The following is a 26603-nucleotide window of genomic DNA, read 5'->3' as shown; positions in this document are numbered from 1 at the left end:
CTTCCACAGTGCACAGCACACAATGGCGAGTGAATCAGGCTGGTCTGAGTCTCAGAAAGGAAACCTGTGCTACCGAAATCTGTCTTTCTATTCACAGCATGCACACACCCTGGCATAGCCTTCGGGCACTTCAAACAGAGGTGTGGCTCCGGACCCCGCAGGCTGGCGTTTGTCTTCCTATTTGTAAGTGATGTATTAGGAGAAAATCATCTATCCTATTCCAGAATTTTGGGACAGAACCTCTATAGCTACCTATGAATGCCGATGGGCTTCCACTAACCCAGTGACTGAACATGCATATTACTTGAACTTCAAAAAAGCCTCGGGTAGTGAGTGCCACAGAGGCATTGTATCCTCACGTGTGCCCAATGAGGCCTCAGGAGAACAAGTTCACCCCAGATTTCTCTACGTGCTCCGTAACAGGAAAAAGAGCTCATGCCTGCACAATGCTTCCTGACGTCTAGTGCTGTTCCGGATACTTGACACATACCAACTCAGGGAGCACTCATTTTAACCCTTGGCACTATTAATGATCACACCCATTTCACAGATGCTGAAATTAAGGCTTAGAGAGGTAACATTGTTTACCTGACGCCACTCAGCTAAAAATGTGACAAAACCAAGACAAGAAGATGCTTTGGCTCTAATATCTGTGCTCTTAACTACTATACCATATTCCAGAGAGAATTCCCAAAACCTCTCTGGGGAAAATCAGGCTGTCAGTTAAACATTTATTTGAATTGTTTCCCTCTTTTCTCCCTTCTGAAACTCTTTGCGCCATAGCTCACACTCACTTCTTCCTTGATTTTCAAAGGCAAAGATGACTGGGTTAGAGCTGACTTACAAGCCTCTCTTGCCAGGACCAGCCTGACCAAAACAGAGGGGATGGCTCATCATCAGAGCTCAAGCTGTGGGGCAGAGTCAGGCACAAACCACCATCCGTGAGACAGTTCTGCCAGAAGTAGGATAGCATGGACCCAACTGTTGGAAGACACGGGCCAACAGAAGCCCACCTCTTACCTGTGAGCTGGTAGCCCCTGGGGGACATGGGGACTCTTGGAGAGCATGGCAGGTGCTCCTTCACTATAGGGGAAGGTTGCTATCACTTCTCTGCTTTCTCACATCCAGTTTCCCATTCACAGTGCAGGCCTCACTCCAGTCTGTGTTCGGGGAGCAGTGGGGGTGGGTGACCTGAAATTCTGAGGGGGTTCTTCTGAATGTGGGGAGTCGGCGCTGGAACCAAGAGCAACAAAACAGAAGCAGTGCAGGGGCTGGAAGGGGAACTCCGTGAATGGGCTCCAAAGCCTAAGGCCTGGGGACGTCCCTGTAACCTGACTTCTTCCCACTGCAGATAACGTCCCAGTTCCTGACTGCCCTCAGCTCCTGCTCTTCCTGGCTTACGATATAAAGACCTACCTGATTCGCCCTTCCAGCTTCAGTTCTAAGGGAAGCATTTGAATGCCGTCCAGGTAAATGGCAAAGGAGCCAAGACGAAGTCGGCCCTGGAGAGGGGAACAGGCCCAACAATGCGCCTGGATGGTCCTGTGCTGAGTCACACACAACAGAGCCAAAGCAAGCCCAAATGAGCACTGGGTGAAAAGTCTACACCAACCGTACTTCTCTGAAGAATTCCTCCTCCTCCTTGGAACAGATTTCTTTTCTAGTGATGCTCCCACACACTGCTTTAACCTCCACATAGCTCTTGTTTAATTTCCAGCTGCACTGCAAGTTGTTGACCTATCCATCTCTGCCACTAGGTTATAAATTTCCTGGAGGACAGGGCCATTTCTCTCTCTCTCATTTTGGTTTCTCCCAAAGCACCCACTCCTCCTGCTTGTGCACAGAGTGGTATTCAGGAACCACTGATTGAAATAATTACAACATTTACTCTAACGTGAACCAGCATCCACTTTCCACTTCAAATTTATTACCTCACTTAACCCTCACAATAATCCTGCGAAAAGCTATTGTTCTTTCCCCACTGTGCAGACAAAGGCACGTGAGGCCCGAGTTTCATCACTGACAGTGCCAGGATCTGAACCCAGACTGTAGCCACTGTGTTCTTTCTTAAAATTTTTTAATGTTTAATTATTTTTGAGACAGAGAGAGAGTGCGAGCAGGGGAGGGGCAGAGAGAAAAGGAGAGAGAGGATCTGAAGCAGAGCTCGAACAAACGAACCACAAGATCATGACCTGAGCTGAAGCTGGACACTTAACTGAGCCACCCAGGCGCCCCCCCCAGCATGTGTTCTTAACCACAAAGAGCACACACTGCCTCTCTATGCCCTGGAACCCCACGAGTATAAATGACAATAGCATTTTATCAGGGAAGGAACAAACAAGAGGTCTAAATCTTCCACGCTTTTCCCCTGTGGCTCCCTCTGTTAGGAAAGTCTTTCTTCCCCCTTCTGTTCCCGGCAATGCCTACTTGTCTCCTCAAGACGGCCCAAGAGTTGCCCCTTGAAGTCTCTCTCAGTTCCTCCAGATACCTAGGGATCTTCTGTTGCTTTATTATATGCACTGTCTTTTGCTGTATCACATCATAGAATCTGCTGCTTTTCTGCTCCCTCTCCTGCCTTGGAATATGCCTCAGAGGGTGAGGGCTGTCTTTATACAGTACTCGACACAGAAGTATTCAAGGACTGCTGGTTCTATCAGTTCATTTAATACCTACTGAGTGCTACTTATCGTGTTAGGGGCATTCATATTGAATTCTCCCAACTTCTGTGAGCTGGCTGCCAAATCATCCCATTTTTTGACGAGTAATCTAAGGCTTAATATGTCACATGGTTAGATGACATCTGAATAAAATCTCCTACCTCAGCCCAGTTTGCTCAGCTCCCAGAGTCTTTCTGGCATCCTGGCCCCCAAACATAAGGTGGGGCCAATACCATGAGGAAGAGCGGGATGTTCTTCAGGTTGACTGTGAATGGGTTTCTTGGGGTTTCGCTCTTGGGCCCTGCTCTGAGCCTGTTTGAGAAAGGGATACAGTCTCCAGGTGATGAGTGAATCAGACCTCTCAAACTTCAACTCTTTCACCTGCTTGTCTCCTATCGCTCAGGTTGCATGTGTGTGCTGTAACTGAGCCCTAGGAAATCGGTGTCACTAGCCATAAAGGACTCAGTAATGAATGATCGTTTTCATTAAGCTTAAAAACTTTTAAGCAATGATCTCAGCACAGAAATTAAAAAATATATATATTTATGCAGTATTGAACTGATATATGAACCGTCAGAAACCTGATGAGGTCTTAGCTTTGAGGTGGATTTTAAATCCCTGGGGGAGAAAATCAACTCAAGGATGACAAATGAGGAGCTCAGTTGGTTAAGTGTCCAACTTCGGCTCAGGTCATGATCTCGGGGTTCACGGGTTTGAGCCCCACATGGGGCTCTGTGATGACATATCAGAGCCTGGAGCCTGCTTTCAGATCCTGGGTCTCCCTCTCTCTCTGTCCCTGTCTCTCTCAAAAATAAATAAATACATTAAAAAATTTTAAAGAAAGAGATGACAAACAAATCAAAACCAAGTACTTCAAGTGCCTATGAGTTCTTGATACTTGTGCTGGATCCCATGTACCGTATAAGATAGAATTAGCTTTATTTGCTACACAGTCTATATTAATAAATATAAAGTAGACTACTGAAGTCTAAAAATGACCAAAAATGACCACTTACTCACAATTATCATTTTCTTTCTAGGTATAAGAAACATCTTATTCTGGGCATAACTCTCATAGTTCTTACTAAGAATGATTCCAGCATATTTAGATTTGTAAGTAATTATTAGGAAAAACTTATAGTAATTCTAAACAGCTTTATAGTTCATTAGTTCAGCAGTAACTCAGATTTCTAAAAATTATTTAGTACTGAGGTGAGCAGAATTTCATACTAACTGTATACAGAGATACAATGGATGAAGAAAAGGAAAAACAAAAAAAATTAAGAGAAAAAAAAATCTTGAAAATGTCATGAGGAAAACCAGCTACATATGGCCTATTTTAAGCTCCTAAAAGTCACTACACCTGCTTGGTACAGGGACTGTAAATATATTTATTTGTCTACAAGTTTTACCTTTGTTTTCCTAAAAAAAATCTTAATCCTTAATTAAGGAATCCTTGATTAAGGAATCCTTGATTAAGGAATCCTTAACTCCTTAATCTCCATGGCTTGAACACCTAAATTTTTACATTCTTAGCTAATTCAGAGTCCTCTCCGACAAAAGTTATAAAGCATGACTCGATGTAATCCACGCTTTTGAAAGAGCTACAATTTTATATTTTGATTCATTTAATAAGTGTTCATCATTTAGTGAAAGTTGTTTTTCTTTTCATATTTTCCTGTTTCATGAGAATAAGAAAAACTGCTGACCCACTAGACCACAATATACAGGTAACCAGTTTCTTCTTAATGGAAAAATTGAGACCGCTCAACAGAGACCCTTGGACCTCATCAAGCACGCCTGCACCTGCCTGATTTCCAGCAGGAGGGGTGATCTCTCAGGTGATTGGTCAGACCCTGCTGAGCAGGGGGCCTCTTCAAGCTGGGACTTGCCACTGCAAGAATTTGCAGGCAGGGTGGACTGTGTTCCTGGATACTCCTGCTCTGGGAGGACAGGCAGATTCTCTATTACAAACCAGAGAGGGATCAAACAAAATAAACTTGCAACGAGTTAGAGCAGAGACCTGGGGGAGAAAAAAATGTAGATGCTACTGTGGAACACAATCATCACAAAACAGACGCCCAGTTCTCCCGTGGTTTTGATCTCAAGCTGAACTCACGTGCTCTTTGTAAGGCTCGTAACTCTGCTCTTGGTCCTACCTCCTCTGTGTGGGTAAAATGCCTACTAATGTCCTTCTGGAGGGAGGTCCCAGCTGATAAGGTTTGGGGCCTGAAATTAGCTTCTGCAAAGTTTTCACGCTTTTTGTTTAATTAGTAACTCAGGCATCTTCATGCAAGTCATGTGCTTATTTTCTTGATCCATTTTGTATATACAACAACGAATCAAAAATCAAAGATACCTTTTCTAAGGCAAAGAAAATCATAGATGTCAATTTCAACCTTTTACAACAGGCAGCATAAAGAGTTAATGAAAGCTCTGATTACTATACGGCTGACCATCTAGATACTTCGATGGCTACTCTATTAATAGAGTAAATAAAAAATTAAAAGGATTTGCTAATTTGACTTGATTTCAGACAATGGAATTATGAGAATAGAGATGTTGGTTATAACCCCAAACCTTGGCCAGTGTCTTGCCTAAAACTTATCTTAGTATAAAATAATTCCTGTTTCCACAAATGGCTATCTCCAATGATTCCTTCTACATTTCTCTACCCCAGCCTTCTCTACTCATTTTCCTAACAACTATTACAAGTGACTATGGAAATCTTTGATGTTGATGTTTTCATTTCCGTTGGAAGCTCTTAAATGCACCATTTAGAGGCTTCTGAGCACCATCCTTACAGGAATCTCTTTGTTTTGTTCTTCTTTGAAAGTCCGGGACTCAAAGATTCATTATCCCTCTCCCCAAAGTGTCACCATCATTATATACGGTCCATGTGTGCTCTTAGCTGACTATGCTCAGATCCTTAGGGTTTTAACTCTCCTGCACACAACCAGTGATATACAACATGAGTTCTCCTTTACCATTTTCAAGGATCCAGTTTTTCACATGTAGACTGATTTGTTCATGCCCTTGATGGTCCTGTCCCAACTCTGCTTCCAGTCCACCTTGTGCATGACAGCTAAAACCATTCTCCTCAGATGTTGTTTTGATCATGTTACTAACTTCCTCAGGACTCTGAAACGGTTTCCACTTGTGTGTTGCATAACACCTGATTAGAGCTTTTAAGATCCTTCAATAGTCAGCACCCTTATCTAATTGTCCTCCTCTCTCACCATGACTCAGCTGTACTCTACACCACCCACTACAAAGCAAAATACTGTGCCTCTTACATTCTACACACCAGCAGTGGGGTGTACAATCCAGAAGGGTTTTGAGTACGTTTTTGTACACATATTGTAAGATTTCTCAAAAGAGGACGAAGCTTCAGAGTAAAGATCTAACAGAAATGTTAGATCCGGTGTCCCTAGCCTCCCACCTTCCTATGATTTTTGTTCTTTTCTACAAACCAACCGCATTAGCTTTCAGGAACTTCAGACTAGCACCACTACTGCTACGCCCAAATTTACTAACTTTCTGGATAGTTTTTTTTTTTCCTGGGTGGTAGGAGGAGGGGGAGAGGGAAGGGTTTGCATGTGAAAGACCCTTGTTTTCAGGTTCTGTTGGCCATGGGAGTCACCACGGAATATCAACATAGAACATCAAAAGGTTAATAAGGCAATGAGGCCGAAAGTAATATCCACTGCAGCGAAGCACAAGGACACAGTAATGCCCATAGATAATGAACATTGGTGATCTCTACTGCCTTGAAGCATTTTTCTTTCTCTTCAGGCTGTGAGTCATCAGAGACACTATTCTTGCCCTACCTAGTAAAATCTCTGTTGCCTCTGTGACAAATCATGCCTTCGCTTCCCTTCAAAATATCGCTCAAGGCTCAAACTCCTTATGAAATCTTTCCAGACCAATTCCACCTGACACCAGACACGCCAATTATACCAGAACATCCTTTACTCATGCTGTCTCTCTCATTTTTCTCCCCCTTCTCATTACTCGGCATTCCCTTAGGACCAGCATCTTATACACATGAATTTACATAGATTCATATGCATACACGTTCACATAGACACTGTTTATGGGGGGATTCTTGAGGCTTTTTTTTCCTTCCCTTTGTTGGCTTATGCCTTCTGTTTCCTTTGAAATTTCCATTATCAGGCACTGAATAGAGGAGGCTCTGTAACCGTTACAAATACAGCAAACTGTAATTTAAAGAAAACTTTTCAAGAGTAAACGTTAGTAACTGAACTTTAACACCACAAAATTAACCTATTACTGGAGATTCCGAAGGGGGCGGGGAGAAAACTGTTACACATGGTTGTCTTTCCTTTGTTTTCATTTATAGAATGAAACATTAGAGACTGTCTGCTCACTCTATAATTAGATTTTAATCATTCCAACAATGGGCTGAAAGTTATTCTGATTTAGTGAGGAGTTAAGAAGAATAACATAATTTTGAAAAATGCTCTGTCAAGTTTGTGAGGTAACATGAAAAAAAAAAAAGACCTCAAAATATTCCTAGTGGCCAAGAAAAAAAAACCTTGGGAGGTGCTTTATGGACTGGTCCATCTATTCTTTTTTAATTCCCGTAAGACTGACCATTCATTTACATAAACTACTTCAAGACCTGTATGGGATGAGGCAGGCACTAATAAACAGCTGACTGAATGAATTGGTGTCTCATTATTTAACGACTCCCTACAGGTATGAGGTCTCTTCAATCAACCCTAAATTTGTGTAAGATTCAGGCCCATGCTTCCTTTCTCTCACTGCAGGTCTAGGGCAGTACTAAGTGTGTAAGCATTGAATAATACCCCTCAGATGATCAAGAATGACTGGCATGTGAGTTTTGCTCCTGGAATGTTTATGGGTACTTCAAAAATGGTTTTGATTTTGGTGATATGTCCCTCACTATAATCTTGTTCCTAACAGTATACACAATAGGACATTTGTCCTTTCAGTACACCATCTTCTGACTGAGGACAAATCTGGAGTTGGAAAAGTGAAACGTCGGTGGTATGTTCCACCATGTTTCCTATCTGAATAATTTCTGTAAGAAATATTGTTGGTGTGGTTTTGTGAAGTGCAAAAACTGGCAAAGGAAGGGAATTCACACAACAGTGGAGGCCCAGACTTGGGCTTTCTGTGACAGTGTGGTCCAGTTCCTCACTTCCTCATCTCCACTGATGAGAGACCCAGAAAGATTACTTTACTTTGTATGTTTGAAATAAATGACCCACATTCCAGGAATGATGAACCTTTTCACTAATCTTATTCAGAAGCATTAGAATATCACACGCACAAATGTCTTAGATGTGCCTCTGTTCCTTGCCCACCACTTCTACCCACCAGTTCCTGCTAATTTCATTTCCTGCTTCTCAGGCAAGGGCATGGGTCTTTATCATCTGTCCACAGCCCAGGCCTCCACAGCCTTGGCCCCACTTATATCCATCTCAGAGACAGATGGTTCCCTGCTCACCTTCCTTCAAAGACTCCCCAAGGCCAACAAACAGTAGACAATCCAGCTCCCAAACCTTCATGACATCATTTCCTATCCTATCTTAACCTACATTTATCAACCTTCAGCATACCTCAGAATAACCTGGGAAGCTTGTAAAACCAAACTTCTGAGCCTCACCCAAAGAGATGTGAAATCAGCAGTAGGTGGGAGCCAGAAGATTTTAAGTGCCCCTTCTGATCTGCTGCAGGGGGTGGATGGACCACACCTGGAGAGGCAATGTCACCTCTATCCAAAGGCCGGTAGGAACCTACCCTATGTACTTTTATCCCACTCCATCTTCCTCCAGATACTCCTTCTGTCTGGGGCATCCTTGCCACCATTTGCTTCCTGCGGAATCTCGATTCACTCTCCACAGCACAGGCTCAGCCCCACATGTGTTCAGTGTTCTTTCTTCTGATGTGGTTTCAGTTTTTCTTAGAATTTACCATATTAAACTGACATAATCCGTCTGTCTCATCCACAAGATTTGTGGCTATCAATCGAATATTGGTTAAATGAAACTGGCAAAATGAAGCATGTGACTAAATCACACTGCTCCCAGATAGATCTTCCTTTATGAGCCTAAGGTAGGTATGTGGGGTAAAAGGAAAAAACTTCCTACCCCAACTCTCAAAATCTAGTGGACATTAAAGGCTTGGGCTCTGATGCTGTACTGCCTGGGGTCCACCCTACACAGGGCACCTACTTGTTTTGTGAACTTTCTACGTCACTAATGGGGTTGCTATGGGGATTAAGGGAGGTTACAAATGCCAAGGTCATGGCACAGGTTCAGACACCAGGTTAGCACTCAACCAGGTCAGCTTTGTTTGTATGTGACCAAAAGGCATCACCGAAATTGCAATCCTCAGAGCAAAAGGGGAAGGGTGCTTGCACTGGTGCGTAGGATACATGGGGGGAAATGTTTAGTGGTGTCGACACTGCTTCCTTAGCTGGAAACACCGCCAAAAAATCAACTTACCGCAAAATAGCTAACTTTGATGTTTCTATGTCCAAATGATGCTGGGATTCTGCTACCATCAAAAATCACATCTTACAGACTCTATGCAGAGATGAGTTAAAATGTGATTTAAAATTATTTAACTATTGAAAAACTTAAAATTTTTTTAAGTTTATTTTTAAGAGAGAGACAGAGAGAGCGAGTGGGGGAGGGGCAGAGAAAGAGGGAGAGAGAAAATCCGAAGCAGACCCTGCGCTGTCAGCACAGAGCCTGATATGCAGCTAGAACCCACAAACCGTGAGATCATGACCTGAGCCGAAACCAAGAGTTGGATGCTTAACAGATCAAGCCACTCAGGCACCCTGAAAAATTTAATAGTTTTTTTTTAATGTTTACTTTTGAGAGAGAAAGAGAGACAGAGAGCATGCACGCCTGCACGCAAGCCTGGGAGGGGCAGAGAGACAGGGAGATGGAGGAGCTGAAGTGGACTCTGCCGACAGCAGCAAGCCCAATGCAGGGCTCGAACTCATGAACTGTCAGATTGTGACCTGAGCCAAAGTTGGACACTCAAGTGACTGAGCCACCCAGGGGCCCCATTAGTTGTTGCTGTTGTTTTTTAAAGAAAGTGCTAGTCATCTTCTCCCTAGTACTATTCAACTCTTACCTATGTATATTCCATTGATAGCACTGCTATTGTCAGGGGTAAAATTACATATACGGAAAGACATTTTGTTAGGTTTTCTTAATTCAGTCCCGTATGGACCTTGAGCATGATCACAAAGGACTAAGAGAGGTTAGGCAAAGGGGCGTGGGTGTGAGGGCGTTCCAGGCAGAGAGCTGCTTGTGCAAACAGCACAGGGGAGTGTTGGTGACAAGCTCACCCAAGCAGGTCAGGTGCTTCCCAGTGGGTGCTTCCAACTCACAGCCCCCATCTGGCTCACAGCTCCCAACCTGCCACACAGAAGTGCTATGACACCCCCCACCCCCAACACACACCGCCCCAGGGTATTTGCTCTCAATGGCAAGTTTTGTTTCTTATTCATCTTTGTATTCCTGGGGCCTAGTATCGTATTTGGACAGAGCTGGCACTAAATAAATGTTTGCCAAAGGATGTTTCTTCAGCACAATAATTTGTGAGGGTGATATTTTGTTCCAGGATGTTGCCAAGAAAGAAACAGGCCAACAGATCTTGCTCACTGGGTAGGTCCTTTGAGCACAAATCTTAGAAAGCATAATTTCACAAATTCAAGAATAGATATTCTGATACCTGAATTGCATGGTCTTAAGGCAACAGATTCCTCCTAGTCCTTAACATGAGAAGTGCTTTATTTGTGCTTCTTTAAAAGAGCTGCCTCCAGTATCCTGGACATGGAATTCCTCTTTTGCAATGTGCCTCATAAATGTCTTTGTTCCTCAGGGTTGGGTCTGAGCTCTCTATGTATGGTACAAATCTGAATTCCAGGCTATGTTCCCTTTTGTCTTTGGGGCCAGCATCTCCCAATTCAAGAAGTCAAAATCCAAACCAATTTCCCTCTCTAAACCCATACTTTCCTCTCCGGTCCCTGTCTAAATAAACACTACTAGCATCCATCCAGTTGGCCAATCCTGAAACTCAGGGGTCACTCTGACTCTGCCTCTTCTAGGTTTGCCACATTTATTCAACCAACCATCAAGTCCTATGGAGTCTGCCCGGGATGCTGTCACCATACATTTTCTTCTTTCTATCCCCACTGTCACTGCTTAGCTCAGCCCATGGGCTCTTACCTAGATTGCTAGTTAGCACATTACCACTTAATCGGCCTCCAATTGTATTGCCCCTTACTCTTCCCAGTCCCTATATCACCTGCATCCAGAGTGATCTTTCTAAATTTGATCATGTAATTCTGCCTAAAACTATCAGTAGCTCTCCTCAGACTTTGGGATAATGTCCAAACTCCCCCTTTATAGGTCAGTGAGCCCCTCATCTCATCTCCACTTCATCTCTCAACACCCCCCACACCTAAGTAGTCTTTTTTCCAGCCATAGCAAACATTTTACAATACCCCAAATACATGTGGGCCATTATCCTTTGTACCAGCTGGATACCACCTGCACAATCATGCCTCCGGCCCCAGGCTATGACTAAGCTCCTCCTATGTGCTAAGCTTGTAGCCAGGTGCCAATCACCTGAGAGGTAACTGCATTTTTATTTTTTGAGAGAGAGAAAACACATGTGCATGCGTGAGCAAATGAGGGAGGGATCTCATAAGTGTGAGATCATGACCTGAGCAGAAATCAAGAGTTGGCTGCATAATGGACTGAGCCACCCAGGTGCCTGGGTAATTGCAATTTTATCTGTCCTAACCAGGCTGTATGATTAGAAGAGCTGGAGCCTAATCATAATATTACATTTACATAGTATGTCATCGATTAATATTATAAGAGTGATTAAAATCATTATTTCCCTGAGATAAAAAACCAAACCTTATAAAATGGGCTGGTAACTTAGAGTCTTTTCTGCAAGTTCAGACCAGGGTGTTAACTAACGTGTTAGCTAATGACCCTTCCAGGGCATTTTCATCTTTGCAAGGTATATATCAGTCACAGCTCAACTCATTCTCAAATTGCTAGGGTGAACAGGAGGGGTGGGAATGAGGGACAAGGGCCGGCAGTGGGTGGGTATGGCCGCGTCACCAGACACTCCTCCATTCCTACTCCTTAACCTGAAAGTCCAGCTTCTATGGGATTTTTCCTTAACATGTTTTGACTTAGTAGGGTCCCCACATGAATATCAAACCTTTCCCTTAATGGATGGAAGTGAGTGTAGGAAATCTTGAAATACTAATTCAAAAAGCTCTTACACCAATGTAAAAAAGTAAACAGGGATCTCTGGACCAAGCCAATTGAGATCAAAATTTGATGGACTTTATGTAGTAAAACTCAGCAAAATTTTAACCTTATTCAAAAGAAAACTGACAAAAATCTAACAGTTATTTGTTAATCTCTGGCACAATTATTTTTAAAATGTTAGAAAATGAATTAATGTATTTTACTTGACTTGAATAAGTTTCTTTCGGCACACAGGGAATTCCTAAGAAGATCTGACTTCAAAGAGTTGCACTCTTTTGGAGGCAATCTTGATTCCTTACATCTTAATTAAATTTCTGATAAAGAAGCTTATTTTGAATTGAAGCATATCATACAAATAAATGTGAAACACCGACTAAAATAGAAGGGCAAAATTATTAAAGGCTTATTTAGTTTTATTCTCAAGGGGCCGTTGTACTAAAGCTGAATGAGTTACATAAATACCTTTGGCATTTGTTGGATCCTGTTCCTAAACACAATGTTCATATTTCATCTATAATAAGAAAAGCATCTCAAAGATTTGCAAGGCACTAGTCTTGCAAGCGGCCAGTTTGGTGTCTTGAGTAAAGTGAGATTGGCGGAGTCAGCTTAATCCATGATGGAAGGTTGTGAGCGGGGTCCTCTGGCTGTCGGGCAGCTGCCGCTCAGAGGAGTCTCCTGGCTCTGTGAGCGTGCACACAGAGCTCTGCCACTCGCCCGCAGACAGAGGCTCTGTCTCCAGGAGCACATGGGATGGAACATGGATGCTATCACACTTGTGGCTTTCATCACGTATGTGAGAAAGTCATTGCTGCTTTAACTCTTCGTATTTACGGCATCAGGAAAATGTCACGTTTCGAACCTGCTGCGGTTTGTACCGTCTAAGCCAACTCTGATTTCTATAGTTAAAACAAGGGTGACATGTGTCCCCAAAACCTGGCTTACCCTCCCCTTAGAACGTGTCTTTTTGCTCCAGTTTTCACCAAGTTGATCTCCGCAGGACTGAACGCTACCTCGTATCCCATGCACACCACACACAGCATCTCCTCCTTATGTTCTCTGTTTAATCAAAGTGGAAAGCCATGCCTCTATGATCCCCAGGTTTAAAAAAGTATGTTTCTAATGGCCCGGAAGTCTGGATAACTGTGTGACCCTCTCATTATTACGGCATAAGACTAATTTTCGTGACATTTGTATTGCTTGAACCTACTTGTTAAATCATTAGAACACCCGGCCACCTCCAGGCCTCAGTTTCTGAATGGGGCTGGACTCGAGAGGGCAGGTGGAAGAGTTTTTTCAAGAAAGATCTTCAGAAACAAGATTCCCATAACACAGTAGGTTCCCCTGTTATGTGTAATGACCCACTAAATTTTCACAAGGTTCCCATAACACAGTAGGTTCCCCTGTTATGTGTAATGACCCACTAAATGGCGACACATCTCACAAAACGTAAACTATATGTGGTTATTTACAGTTTATAAAGCCCTATGATACCCACTCTCTCATTCAACTGTTAAAACAACTCTCCTGTAAAGAAAGAGGCAACTATCAATTCCCATTTACAATAACTTTTTTGCACCCCGGCCTGAGTGTATTAACGAAGCCTCTGGAATCTGCTTGTAGAAGAGCTGGTGATAACAGGGAAAGGGGTGACGGGTAGCAGAGGTTGATATGGAAGAGTACAGGAGGCCTAAATAAGGCAAATAATTAATGCTCTCCTCAGTAGTGAATTCCCATATTTTAGGTGATTTCCTCCAAAATCACTTTACCTACTTAACAGCCTCTTCATTAAAATGGCTTACAAGGCATTACAGAAAAATTCAACCTTCCTGAAAAAAAAAAAATCACTTACGTTAAAAACTGAACATTAACCAGAGCCCCAGTAGAAGATCATCTACAATGGTCTGATAATCTACAATGGTTTTTAAAGATATGATAGGACTACTAACATTACAGAAAAGAAATAAAGATAGAATATAAAGTAGAAATTTGATTTGCAAAAGAGAACGAGAATCCTTTTCTCCAACTGAATTTAAGAATTTCAAATTCCTGGCTCTTCACAATAACTTGGAAGAGACTCAGCTTTTTTTTTCTAAAATTGGGAGAAGTTTAATTTGGATCCATAATGTGCACTGACTCATGGTTGACTCTGGGTTTTAATTACTAATAAGTGAAGTGAACCAAGTCAAGTAATCTTGTGAGGAACTGTTCCATTGAATGCTATTTTTTGAGCTTAAGAAAAATGACCAGGAAAAAGAAAGAGGTAAGACAAGAAAAACTTTCAAAAGGAAAAAAAGACAAGTGAGCATTCGGCGAACAGGTTTTTAAAAAACAGTAAGCTCTTAGGCTCTGCTCTGATTTATCCCATATTTTGGTGATGTCAACCAGGTAGGGATGAGCTAATATTTTTATAGTGAGTATAAACTGACTTCCTGGAGTTTCCATATCTGTTTACGGGAAGCACTCACATGTATCACTGGACCAGCTCACACCTATGAAGAATGGAGATAAGTGTTTGCCTTAACCTCAAGTTCTTATTTCCCAGCCTTGCCTTTGTTATGATTTTTTAATGCTGTTGACATAGTTAAGGAAAAAGGTACCTGTAACATGCACTTTTGCATTTTCTGTACTTCCTTCACTATGGTCAGATTATAGCATGATGAATTATGAGAGCTATGTTTCCTTCCTTTAAAGCTGGTTTATAAATGCCCAAGAAAACAGAATTAGAAGTGTTTATAGCCTAAGTAGTGAGAATTTAATTCACTCATTCATCAAATATTTATCGGAGCCCTTACCAAAGTGCCCTGATCTAAACTAGCTCCTTGGGTGTACCAAAGTGAGCAAAGCTGCTTTCAGGGCCTGGCTTTCTGATCTAGTTGGAGAAAGAGATGTGAAACAAACATACTGAACTAGACGAGAGCTCAGACAAATGGGCATTTAGGTGGAAGGGGGTGGCAGTAGAGTGGGAGGGTATGAGGTTGGATAAACCCTCCATGAAGAGGAGACTTGATGCCTAGACCTGAAGACAGAGCAGCCCTGAGCAGCTGGCTGGGGCCAGGGCACCAGGAAGAGGGAAGGGATGAGCAAAGATGTCCTTTAGAACTTCAGGAAAGCTGTCGTGGCTGAATCATTCAAGCCATGGAAGAAACAGGGAGAGTGGTAAGAAATCATAAAATACCTTTTTATTTAAAAAAAATTTTTTTAAACATTTATTCATTTTTGACAGTGAGAGAGACAGAGCATGAGCCAGGGAGGGGCAGAGAGAGAGGGAGACACAGAATCTGAAACGGGCTCCAGGCTCTGAGGTATCAGCACAGGGCCCGACACAGGGCTCAAACTCACGGACTGTGAGATCATGACCTGAGCGGAAGTCGGACGCTTAACCGACTGAGCCACCCAGGCGCCCCTTAAAATACCTTTTTAAATGAAAAAGCATGGGGTGCCTGGGTTAAGCATCCAAATTTGGCTCACGCCATGATCTTGCAGGTTCATGGGTTCAAGCCTCGTGTCAGGCTCTGTTCTGACAGCTCAGAGCCTGGAGCCTGCTTCAGATTCTGCATCTCCCTCTCTCTGCCTCTCCCCCCCCTCATTCTTTCCCTATCCCTCTCTCAAAAATAAACATTAAAAAAAGTACGGAAAATATGTCTTTTATGTAGGAGTTTTGAAAAAAATGATGTCATTTTTCATATTCAAGTCCAAACCTGGCAACATGGAATCCAATCTCTAGTTGTGAAAACAGGTGCAGCAGGCACACCTGTGCACCAGTTCCTTGGGCTTCAGGCCTCCACATTCGACCTGGTGCTTCTGTCCCCTGTACAACTGCATCTGTGACAAGCCTGGCAGGGAGAGTGCTGGGCCAGGGACAGCACAGGGCTCCCTCCTGACATTACTGGCCCTGCTGTTACCTCCTGAAGTTCAGGAGAGGCTGGGAGCAGCAGTCACTGACATGTCACGGTAGTCCTGGAAGCCTGCCCAGTCGAGTGAGCACCGTCCCAGCTTCAGGCAGTCTGGCCACAGAGTCAGAGAACAGGGTAACTATTCCATTCCACGCTACACTCCCACCTTACTTCCTTTCTTTGAATCTGTGTGCTTCAATGAAGGCAGTACAAACAAATGCCTAAGGTTCTCAATTGCTTTAAGTTTTTTTCAAATGTTTATTTATTTTTGAGAGAGAGTGGAAATGGGGGAGGGGCAAAGAGAGGGGGGGACAGAGGATCCGAGGTGGGCTCTGTGCTGACAGCAGTGAGCCCGATGTGGGGCTTGAACTCACAAACCGTGAGATCATGAGCTGGACCAAAGTTCAAAACTCAACTGACTGGGGCCCCCCAGGTGCCCCAGGTTCTCAACTGCTTTAAGCCAGCTCTCTTCCATCCTTTAGCATGATAACCATGTCCTCTGGGGCTCAGAGTCTACAAACCTCTTCTTTTGTCTACATCCTTTTCTAAACGATCTTTTTCCAGAGAAGAGTGGTTCTCTGAGGGCCACTCATATGCTATCTCAGCCAAATGCCTCACTTTAAAACTCCTTAAAATATTTTTCTCAAGAAACAGTACTCTGAACATGTCTTAAGAAATTACTGAAGACAAGAGTTAAATGGGGTAAAAATGCCCAAATGAGAACTGTCATTGAAACAACAGGTATGGAAGGGTGATCTTGGGCACAGCGCTGGTCTCAGCCTCTGAATGTGAGGGGCTTGAGATATTCAGAGCTGCTCCCCTACATCTGGAACCTTTCTTTAAAAACAAGGGTGAGACAGTTTCTCAATTCTAGCAGGTGATTTTTACCCACAGGACCAAGACAAAAAGGGAAGAAAACATTTTGTTAAATCTTATACATCTGGTACTTTTTAGATCAGAACAGAAACCTGAGGAAAAGTTACAGGAGTCAGCAAATTAATAGTACCCCTTAGAGTTTTCACTCTTTCTTTTAAAAAATGTTTATTTTTGAGAGAGACAGTGTGAGCAGAGGAGGGGCAGAGAGAGAGGGGGACAGAGGTTCCAAAGCAGGTTCTGCACGCTGACAGCAGTGAGCCCAATGCGGGGCTTGAACTCACAAACTGTGAAATCATGACCAGAGTTGAAGTCAGATGCTCAGCCAACTGAGCCACCCAGACGCCCCAGAGCTGTCACTTTTTAAGTGCTAACGTGCTAGTAAAGGATCAGTATCTACTGATTCTTTATCTGCTGCATTATTTTTACTATCTACTGGTAACATGATTCCCCACGTTCTCTTATCTGTAAGAATTAAACAGGGGCCACAATAAGTCTTCTGAAATACGCCTCCTGTGCATTTCCTACGGAGATACACCAGTGCTCCCTATTCAACGAAGCAAAAAAAAGGTCCACAGACCTTCTTGAGTTTCTGAGCTCAAGTTGGTTGGTTCCATGTCCCCTGATCTCCCTGAGGAGGATATAATTATTTTCTCTCAAAGCCAACTTGAAGCTTTGCTTCAGAATAATATAAGGTGATGGTACACAAATGGATCCAACTCCCTGATACTTAAGTAACAAAAATTCTCCACAGCCTATGAAATAACAGCAACAGAATAATGATTAGCACTATCTGGGTGGCAAACTAAGATGGTCAGTAACTATTAAAGTTATCATCTCCCTCTGTTGCTAATGGCGAACAAGTGATTTTGAGAGCAGCAGCTGCCAGGAGGTAGTTATTTCTAGTTGTTATTTTGCCATTACTGGGGCAGGATGAGGGGGAGAATGTCACCTTATGTTGTTAAACTTTTGCTATTTTGTAAAACCAAAACACTAACAGTAACTACTGGAGGGTCCAGGAAGTACTGAGCAGATACTGAGACATTATAAAGAGCCATGGTTTATGACAATATAGCAAGAAGTCCCCCCCCCACCCCAGCAATCTCCAAAACCTTAATGGAAGCTTTTTTTTTTTCTATTATTTATTCATTCATTCATTCATTTAATGAGAGCATGCTTTCATGCTGGGGCAGGGGAGATACAGAAGGAGAGATGGAGAATCCCAAGCAGGCTCCAGGCTAAGCATGGAGCCCAGCGTGGGGCTCAATCCCATGATCCTGGGCCAAAATCAAGAGTCTGAGGCTCAACCAATGAAGTCAGCCAGGTGTCCCTCTCTTTGTTTAAAAAAAACAAAACAAAACAAAAAAGCTTTTAAAAGAATGTGGAACTTTAAACTCAGAGCTACTGAAGGGGAATGTCAATCCATCAGCTATTTTCTACAAAAACAAGTGGCAAAACTCTATCTGAAGTATCATTAAAGCAAGGAATCTGGAAAGAGGAGCAACACAAGGAAAGTAAGGAAGACATAAAAGGTTACCTGAGAATTTTGTTTTCTCTATTGCATCATCCAAATAGTATACATATATTTTTTACTGTAGTTAGAAGAGTTAACATGATATCTACCCTCTTAACAAATTTTTATGTGCACAATACAGTACTGTTAACTGCATGCACAATCGTCTTGCTTAACTGAAACTTTATACCTGTTCAACAGCAGCTTCCCATTTCCTCCTCCCTCCAGCCATTGACAACTACAATTTTAGTCTCTGTTTCTAGGAGTCTGACCATTTTAGACACCTCACTTAAGTGGAATCATGCAATATCTGTCCTGTGACTGGCTTATTTCACTTACTATAATGAATTGAGCATTGAAAAGAGAGCTAGGTGAAATTTTTAGGAAGTAGTTAACCGGCCAAAAGTATATTTGATTAAAAACTATACAACACAGTAATCTCAAACTATATTACCACTACCCCCAAAAGATTTTCAACAGAGAGGATGTGGCTAGCACTTGGGTAGGAGTTTATGATACTAGTATAATCCGAGATCCTTGCATTACAAGCCTTTCCCTTTCATTATGTAGATTCCTCCCATTTAAACTAATCATAAAAGTCAATAATTAAAACAAGCTTAAGAAAATCATTTGCTAGAGTGTCCTGCACAGTTTTACTTTGCGTCTGCAGAGATCAAACTGCTTCTACTAGGATCACTAGGTTGTAAGGTGAAAGCAAATGGAAAAATCCAGGAGTGCATTTAAAATTAGACGCCAGGGCATAACCAAAGGTATAGCACTAGCTCAAAAGTTAGCTGAGGGCCAGGAAGCCAGTAAGATTAGAGGTGCCAAGTATCCCATCTATAAGCAAGCCGAAAAGCAAGTAATTCAACGCTTGGCTATTAGGGAAACTGTGGTCTAAAATAAAATATGCTCAACAGAGAGGGCAGAGAGGCCCTTCCCGAAAGTTTATGCTAATTAACAATAAGTAATATTAACTTTAAAATAGGAGGAGTTTGGGATAAAGATGGAAACCCTGAAAACTTTTGACACCTATCTCAATATAACACAAAAAACATGACCTCTTCATTTTCCAAGTAATGTTTCAGATACTCAGAAGTAAACAGTGACCATAAAGTTTTTATTTTTTAAAGAAACGTCAAAAGTCTGAAAGTATAAGGTTGAACCTTGTGCAAGTGCCATTTTTTGAACACCAAGAAGTTCAAGTATCAGAAATTTTGTATGGTTCAACCAAAGAAAAGAGAAGTTTAGTACAATGCTAAGAATAAAAATCTGAAGACACGCTAATATTCTGTGGCTTCCAAAAGACATTTACTTCTACAGGAAAATATTACTGAAGCAAGAAAAGGGTTTTTAATATTCTATGCTAAATGTACGCCTCAAGTCACATGATACTGTGGCCATTCGGTGGCCATGTAAATAAGCCTAAAAATCATATTTTCCATTTATAACCATCTTTTTTTTCTTTTTTTGTCTACAATATGACAATTCTATTCCCAATAGATTTCTCCATCCCTCTCTTTGGACCCCAAATCCAGCTATTCATGGCAAAACTTCAAGCACATAGTCCTTCTGTGCCCACATACACCCCACTTCTCGATCTATAATTCATCGCGATCTCCTACTCACTCCATCCCTTCTCTACTGCTCTACTTTCTTCCAACTTTGGCACGCTGACAGTCCCATCTGTCCATGGCAGGTTCCCCCCACCCCTTTCCTTTTAATACACCGGTGATCTAATCATTCCAGCATAGAATGTGACAATTTGTATCAGCCTTAGTCCCTCTGCCATTCCCATACAGTTGAACTCTGTTGTTGTAAACAATGCATAGGAGATTTGGTCTTGTAACTTTCCATTTCTGCCATATCTAGATCTTGGTGGCTTTCTCAAAAAAAAAAAAAAAAAAAAAAAAAGAAAGAAAGAAAAAAGAAAAAGAAAGAAAAAAAAAGAAAAAAATCATTCTCTGTGGTAGTATTAAAACAAAACAACACACCTCCTGAAAGTAACTTTCTCGATTCCTGAAAATGTGCACAGTCTGAGTGACCCGACGTTAAGTATTAGGGAAGTAGTTTGTGACAGCAAGGGGATCTCAATGTGCTTCCACATTTTGCGATGACGGCCAGGTTCAGAACAGTGCAGGTACATTTCTGACTCTCATTCCATTGGAATTAATCATTTTCTAACTTTGATCCTGGCAGTTACAGAAGCAAATATGGTGATGTTACCAACAGAATGACAACCAAAATATTTGATATCCCACTGTTTCGATCGACCATGCGCAACCACCCGCCCTGCATTTACATACCTTGAATTTGCTATTTCCACTTTGGTTCTCGCCATGGCAGCTGCCCTTTGCGCGCCTTCAATTGCTCGGTCCACCTTCTCCCTAGTTTTTGTATTTCTTATTGGTATAAGCTGCTTCCTTATTCCACGGACCAGAATATTATTTTTGTATTTCCCCTCTTCTTTGGAGCCGTCGGGAAACACGGTGCAGCCATATCCATGCCTCTTGTTATTTGCCCACTCTCCTTCATACTTCATGCCGTTGGAGCGCTCGCTAACGCCAAAACCATTTCGCTTGTCGTTCTTCCACTCGCCCATGTAGGTTTCCGTGGTGGTGGCGTCGACGTGGTCTTCCACCGGGCAAAAATCACAATCTACGTCGCCGAAGCTGATCGTGGAGTTGGCATCGCTGGAACTAATTCTGCTCATGGCCGCGTCGCTGCGGACCGAGCTGCGTTTGCTGGAGATGGAAGACTTGGATTCGGACTTGCGAAGTTTCATGCTTCCGAGAAGGGAGCCCCTTCGGAAGAGGCCGCCCTTCTTCTTGCCCGCGAGCTCCGCGTCGGCGTGGAAGTTGAGCACGAAGCCGCCGCGGGTGCCGGCGGGGCTGTCGGCAGCGGCCGCGGCGTCGTGGAGCACGCTGCCATTGCTCTGCTCGCTGCGCAGCGAGGCCATGGACGTGCGCAGCGGCGAGCGGATCACGGTGGCCATGCCGTAGGGCACGCTCTGGCGCACGCCGTAGCCATGCCGCATGCCGCCGGCCCATTGGCCCTGGTAAGTACCTTCGAGAGAGACGGCAAGAAAGCACAATGTGAGTCGGGGGCGGAAGGGGTGCGATCTCGCCTGCCAGCACCTGGGTGCGTCCCAGGAGAGCCCGGTACTCAGAGCAGGCAGGTTCACGGTCAAATCCTACACGTATCCAAGTCAACTCTAAGTGACACCTTACGTTTCATCCACTTGTGGGTTCCCGCCCTGTAATTTTGTGTCAATGGTTTCAATGTAATTGTTTAGCATTTTCCAAGTTTGGTAATTTTCCTTTTCATTTAAAAATTTATACGAATGTTTCAGATGAAACCACCACTTTCTAATACAAAAAGAGTGATCATTAGAAAACAACTTTTCTCCCCTGATGAAAATCCCTCATAGGAAGGCAGTGTCACAGAAGATGAAATGAGTTCTCTTCCTGAATTTTAATTTTATTCATTCAGCTGAAAAGCTCTAAAAGCTCTAGGTCTGTCACAATATCATTCCAACAAGCTAAAAGACTTAAAATTGTTAATGATCGGGACATGGGTCATCAAACACATTATTTTACTTTACATTTTCTTTCTTTCATGTTCACCATCTTTTTTTAGGGCAGGGAAAACTTTAATATTTAGGATTAGATTTGGGAGAAATTTTTGAAGCAAAGAGTGATTTGACATATATTATACAGATCCTGAATATTGTGGGACATGAAAAAAATGGGCAATTTAACATTTTGTACTTCCAGGTGAAATGGTCAAAGATTTGCCCTGTACTCGTTGCCAGATTTCTGCTTTCTCCCGTCATTCTCTTCATGGATTTCCCTAGTCACTGCCACTACATGAGCCACATCATGGACTAGAAGCACTCAGAGAGCAGGAGTTCCCTCCTAAGCGAGGGCAAAATTTCCAGTCTCACGGCTTATGTGTCTTGTGGTCTGCAGGTGTTGATGACTTTATAGTAAACAGCTATGATGGCTCAAAAGAATATGCTATTTACCCCTAGAAAAACTGGACTAAGGCCAAAGTAAAACTTCCATTCTTTAACAGTCTGGAATTCATCTCAGAGCAAAGGGGTGTTTGACAGTGTCCCTCAAAACTCTGTTGACACCAGATCACTTCAATGAATATTATGCCTTTTTAGGAATAGGATAATCTCTAATCTAAAGCATTTGTGCTCAGTAGACTTTTCTATTAAACAAGTTAGCAAAATAACATAGTGCTGCTTTTAAAATAATCACATGAAAAACTGAATACTAAAATTAGGGAACTTATGGGTGGCTCAGTCAGCTGCAGGACTCTTGATTTTTAGCTCAGGTCATGACCTCACGGTTTGGGAGTTTGAGCCCTGCGTTGGGCTCTGCCCTGGTGGTATGGAGCCTGCTTGGGATTCTCTCTCTCTGCCCCTTACCTGCTCTCTCTCTCTCTCAAAATAAATATAAGTAAACTTTAAAAAATATTAGGGAACATAGGGAAAAAATTAAATTTAGGAGTTTAGAATTTTCTTTTCAAAATCAAGGCCATTTCCTTTACTTAAAGGCACATTTTAAATTACAGTATCCCCCAGAAGTTATCTAGAAATTTTAATATGTAAGTATTTCTGTATGATTCATAGCAACTCACAATATCATAGAAAATAAATTACAGCGATATAATTATTTGATGTAATCAAATGTCTTGACCTCTCTCAGTTTCTGATTATATAGATCCACCTTGCAGTCGCCTTTCATTTTATATTGCTACACACAGATTTCCACTGTGTGGCATACATTTACTTTTTAAATACTGAGCAATGATGCTAGTGGTTTTGTACCATTGTGTTAATACGTGCTGATTATTTCATTATATTTAGAAGTTAAAACTGTAATGGATCCAAAATCAAAAGTTTTGACTCATTTCAAGACTACCTTCTCTTTTTGTTTATTCTGATATATTTATGTCCTATAAACAGACCTAACAGCAGGGCAACAATGAAATTCTAGGATGCCTGGTACTGTGAATGTCCTATTCTAGGCAAATGTAAAAGTTTGAACCTGACCTTTATGAACTTCTAAGAAGGTAGGTGGGCCATAGCTTTCTCAAAAGGAGTAAACCCACAAGGATAAGATAGTCATTTAGACAATTCAGGTTAAGAAGGTTTCTACTGAATATTAGCCATTTCCAAATACACCACCTTAACAGGGAAGGGAATTAAATTATTAGGAAATTTGAACTTTGACTTTTCCTTTGTCTATATAGATAAAATACAAGTTCTAGGATAAAAGTTCTACAACTTGACTTACATGTACTAAAACAACCTTTTTAAAAAATATTTTGTTTAGATAAACAAGGGATCCTATAATCATCTCCTACCTTTCTACATCATGACAAGTTAATTTTGCCAAAATAGTTTCCAAAGGTGCTATTTGAGATCAATTAAGTTTTATACTTTTAAAATGCAACCATATCATCTTAGTAAATGTTTAACAGTGAGGGAGAATTAATAAGTAGCTTCCTTGAACTGGTATCTCCAAAAGTAAGACAAGCATTCAGAATTTCCAAATAAGTACTGCTTGAAAATCCAAGCAGTTTGAGGCAACAGCAGTAATTAGAAAGTTTATCTCTATGCTTAACTGTCAAACAGGGAAGTGGGGGGTGGGCAACAGCATTGGCCACATTCCCATCCTATTGTTAAATCACAGTATATGGAAGACTTCCTCCATAGAATTGCTAAAAACCAATTTACAGTCAAACTGTTAGTAGTTCATCTGAAATTTAAAATAGGGTTAGTCAATGAACTTAGGAAAAAAGGGCTTCTACTTTTATGAAGCAGGTGGGTACCAACTTCTCCCCGCTGTCCAAATAAAGTTCTAATTAGTTCCTCTCCATTTCTCAAAGATGCGTATTTCACAAGTGTAAAAAGTATTTTGATGGGTTTTTAAATTACGTTCTATGATTTTTCATCTGGGAGCTGGTTTTCTAGATATAGCCATTTTAACTACAGCCTTGAGGTGGAAGGCATCCAGTTCCAGTAAAATGTATACTGTGCTATGAATGGGCATATGCAAGCATATACAGTTGATAAAGCAATGCATCTTCCTAGATATTTTCAATAGTTTTATGACTGGTGGAAAAAAATGAGGTGCAGATCAGAAGTTATGCAAAAAATTCTGGGCACCTAGATGTGATTTCATTACTATGGTACTAATTTATTTTTAATTAATTTTCAGGCAAGTTCTATGCCAGCAACACTTCACACAAATTACTGATAAAATAAGTGGTACTTCCCACATGAAACTTCTAGTTTAATGTCATCACAAAATACATGGAATCAGATTTTCCCTAAGTTTGACAGAAGGTGCACAGGGATGGGCATGTGGTGGTGCAGAGACAAAAATAAGCTAATTCTTAAGTAAGAATAGGGAAGGTGATATTTCCTATTTTGGCCAAAACTTTTGTATAAAATAAGTTATTGCAATATACCTCTACTTAGAGCACCACTTCATGATTAAGGACCTTCTAATTAAATGGAGTGACATATGAAAGAAAGCAGAAAATCAACTTGCACAGAGGGGACCCTGAAAGTGATTTTTAAGGGTTTTTTTTTTCCCTTCCTAATTGGTAGCATATTTGATTTCTTTTAATAGAAAAGGAAAACCACAGTCCTATGGTGATGCCAAATTTTAAGGGTTTAAAAAATTTTTAAGTTAGTTTTAAAGCAGAAGGCAGATTATCCATAAAGTCATCCCAGTCACTTAACTGAGCTTCTAAAACACATAGAGGACCTTTGCTATGCTGCATATTTTATATATATATATATATTTATATATATATATATATATACACATGTATTTTATTGCTACATATTATATATATATACATGTATTTTATTGCTAAGTGTAATGAATATTCTAAACTAAGAGATTTTGTTTAATGAGTAGTAACTTTTAAAAGACGAATTTATTTTTAACCTTCCCAAACTGAAGAGAACTATCCTTGTCCTTCTTAAAAGGTTGTAAAATAACACGCACATTTAAAAAATAAATTTTGCATTCTACTTTTGAGCATGGAATTTAGTTATATTACAGATCTGGGGCCTCCAATAAAATCCAATCACAAGCTAGCATATTTATAGGGCTGTCAACCAAGGCACTATATGCCCATTCAGAACATTTAAGGGCCCGAATTAACTACTGTGGAGCTCAAGACCCATGCAACCCTTATAAAAGTATTATGGAAACAGTCCCCCCCCCCCCTTAATCCATGAGAACCATATCCTTTATTTATACTGTGGGATGGAAAGATGTCCGTTTTATGGAATTCTACCATTGTACTGTTTTGCATCTGAAATACAGCCCAAGTGTTCTGAGTAACTGAAGTGTACAAATTGTATAAGCTTTTATATAAGTAGTGGCCTAACTGAGGTTGCAGTGGGCTGGAGAAACTTTTAATTGGATCCTTTTCATACCCTTCAGCTCTGAGCTGCATAATTACGAAGCTGACCCTGCCTCCTATAACCCTTTTCAATTAACTATGATTATGTTTATTACCAGAAAATGTATTTTGCCAAAGTATACCCATTCATCCTCCACTTATTGCACAAGGAAATTCATCAGGTTTTGCACCTGTTTCAGTAATGTATACTTTTTGTAATTAAAAAAAAAAAGGACTCTGCCTCTACACAATTCATTTTGCAAATACTGTTAAATATTAAAATAAGGTGATTTTGTGCATAGCCAGCATGTTGAGGTCATACAACTTAGTGCAATTTGGTGATTCCATATTGCCACTCTCTAGAGTAAAGTGGCTAACTTAGCAACTGCAGGACCAGAGCTTTCTAATGTATTTCTTAAAACGCAGGCTTCCTCGTTCCTTTCTGAGACATTTTCCTAGTAATTTGCCCAAAGCTCTCCAGGTCAACAATGACTACCAACCATTCTTTTGATTGAAAGCCACTACTTTAAGGAACGAATGAAAACTAGGAAGAAAAACCCACACCCTCTGAGCCCCACCTGCATCAGGTGGCCTCTCCACTTCCATAGCTAGGATATTTCCAAATGCACTCCAAATAAGGCACAATTCCCCTACATCCTAGTTATGGGGTTCTGTTTTCTATCTTTAGGCTACGAGAGGACCAGAAGCGAAATACGACTCCACGTGAAACCAATCCGGGGAGCGGTCAGCACCGACCGCCAGGCTCACAAGCCCAGGGCGTTCGCTCTAACTCCACGGGAGTGGCGTTTTCAAACCCGGCCGGGAGAGGGAGGGATCAGGAACGTAATGTGACGGGCTCAAGTGACAGCGTCCTCTCTCCAGCCCAACCCACCCGGGCGGCGCTCCCTCCTGGTGGCAGTGC

General features: G+C 41.7%; 1 protein-coding gene across 3 annotated transcripts in view; it reads right to left on the bottom strand.

Moving 5' to 3' along the window:
- The window catches only part of JPH1 (junctophilin 1), an 83560-nt gene that overhangs the window by 56107 nt on the left and 850 nt on the right, over positions 1 to 26603 (bottom strand). For all 3 annotated transcript variants that reach the window (XM_053208713.1, XM_053208715.1, XM_053208714.1), the window contains exon 2: positions 20548 to 21307. In XM_053208713.1, the coding sequence (XP_053064688.1) occupies positions 20548 to 21307 (760 nt within the window). The remainder of the gene's footprint in view (positions 1 to 20547; positions 21308 to 26603) is intronic.

Source organism: Acinonyx jubatus, chromosome F2, assembly GCF_027475565.1.
Source record: "Acinonyx jubatus isolate Ajub_Pintada_27869175 chromosome F2, VMU_Ajub_asm_v1.0, whole genome shotgun sequence".
In the NCBI taxonomy this organism is placed as follows: domain Eukaryota; kingdom Metazoa; phylum Chordata; class Mammalia; order Carnivora; family Felidae; genus Acinonyx; species Acinonyx jubatus.
This window is presented reverse-complemented; position numbering and strand designations above follow the sequence as displayed.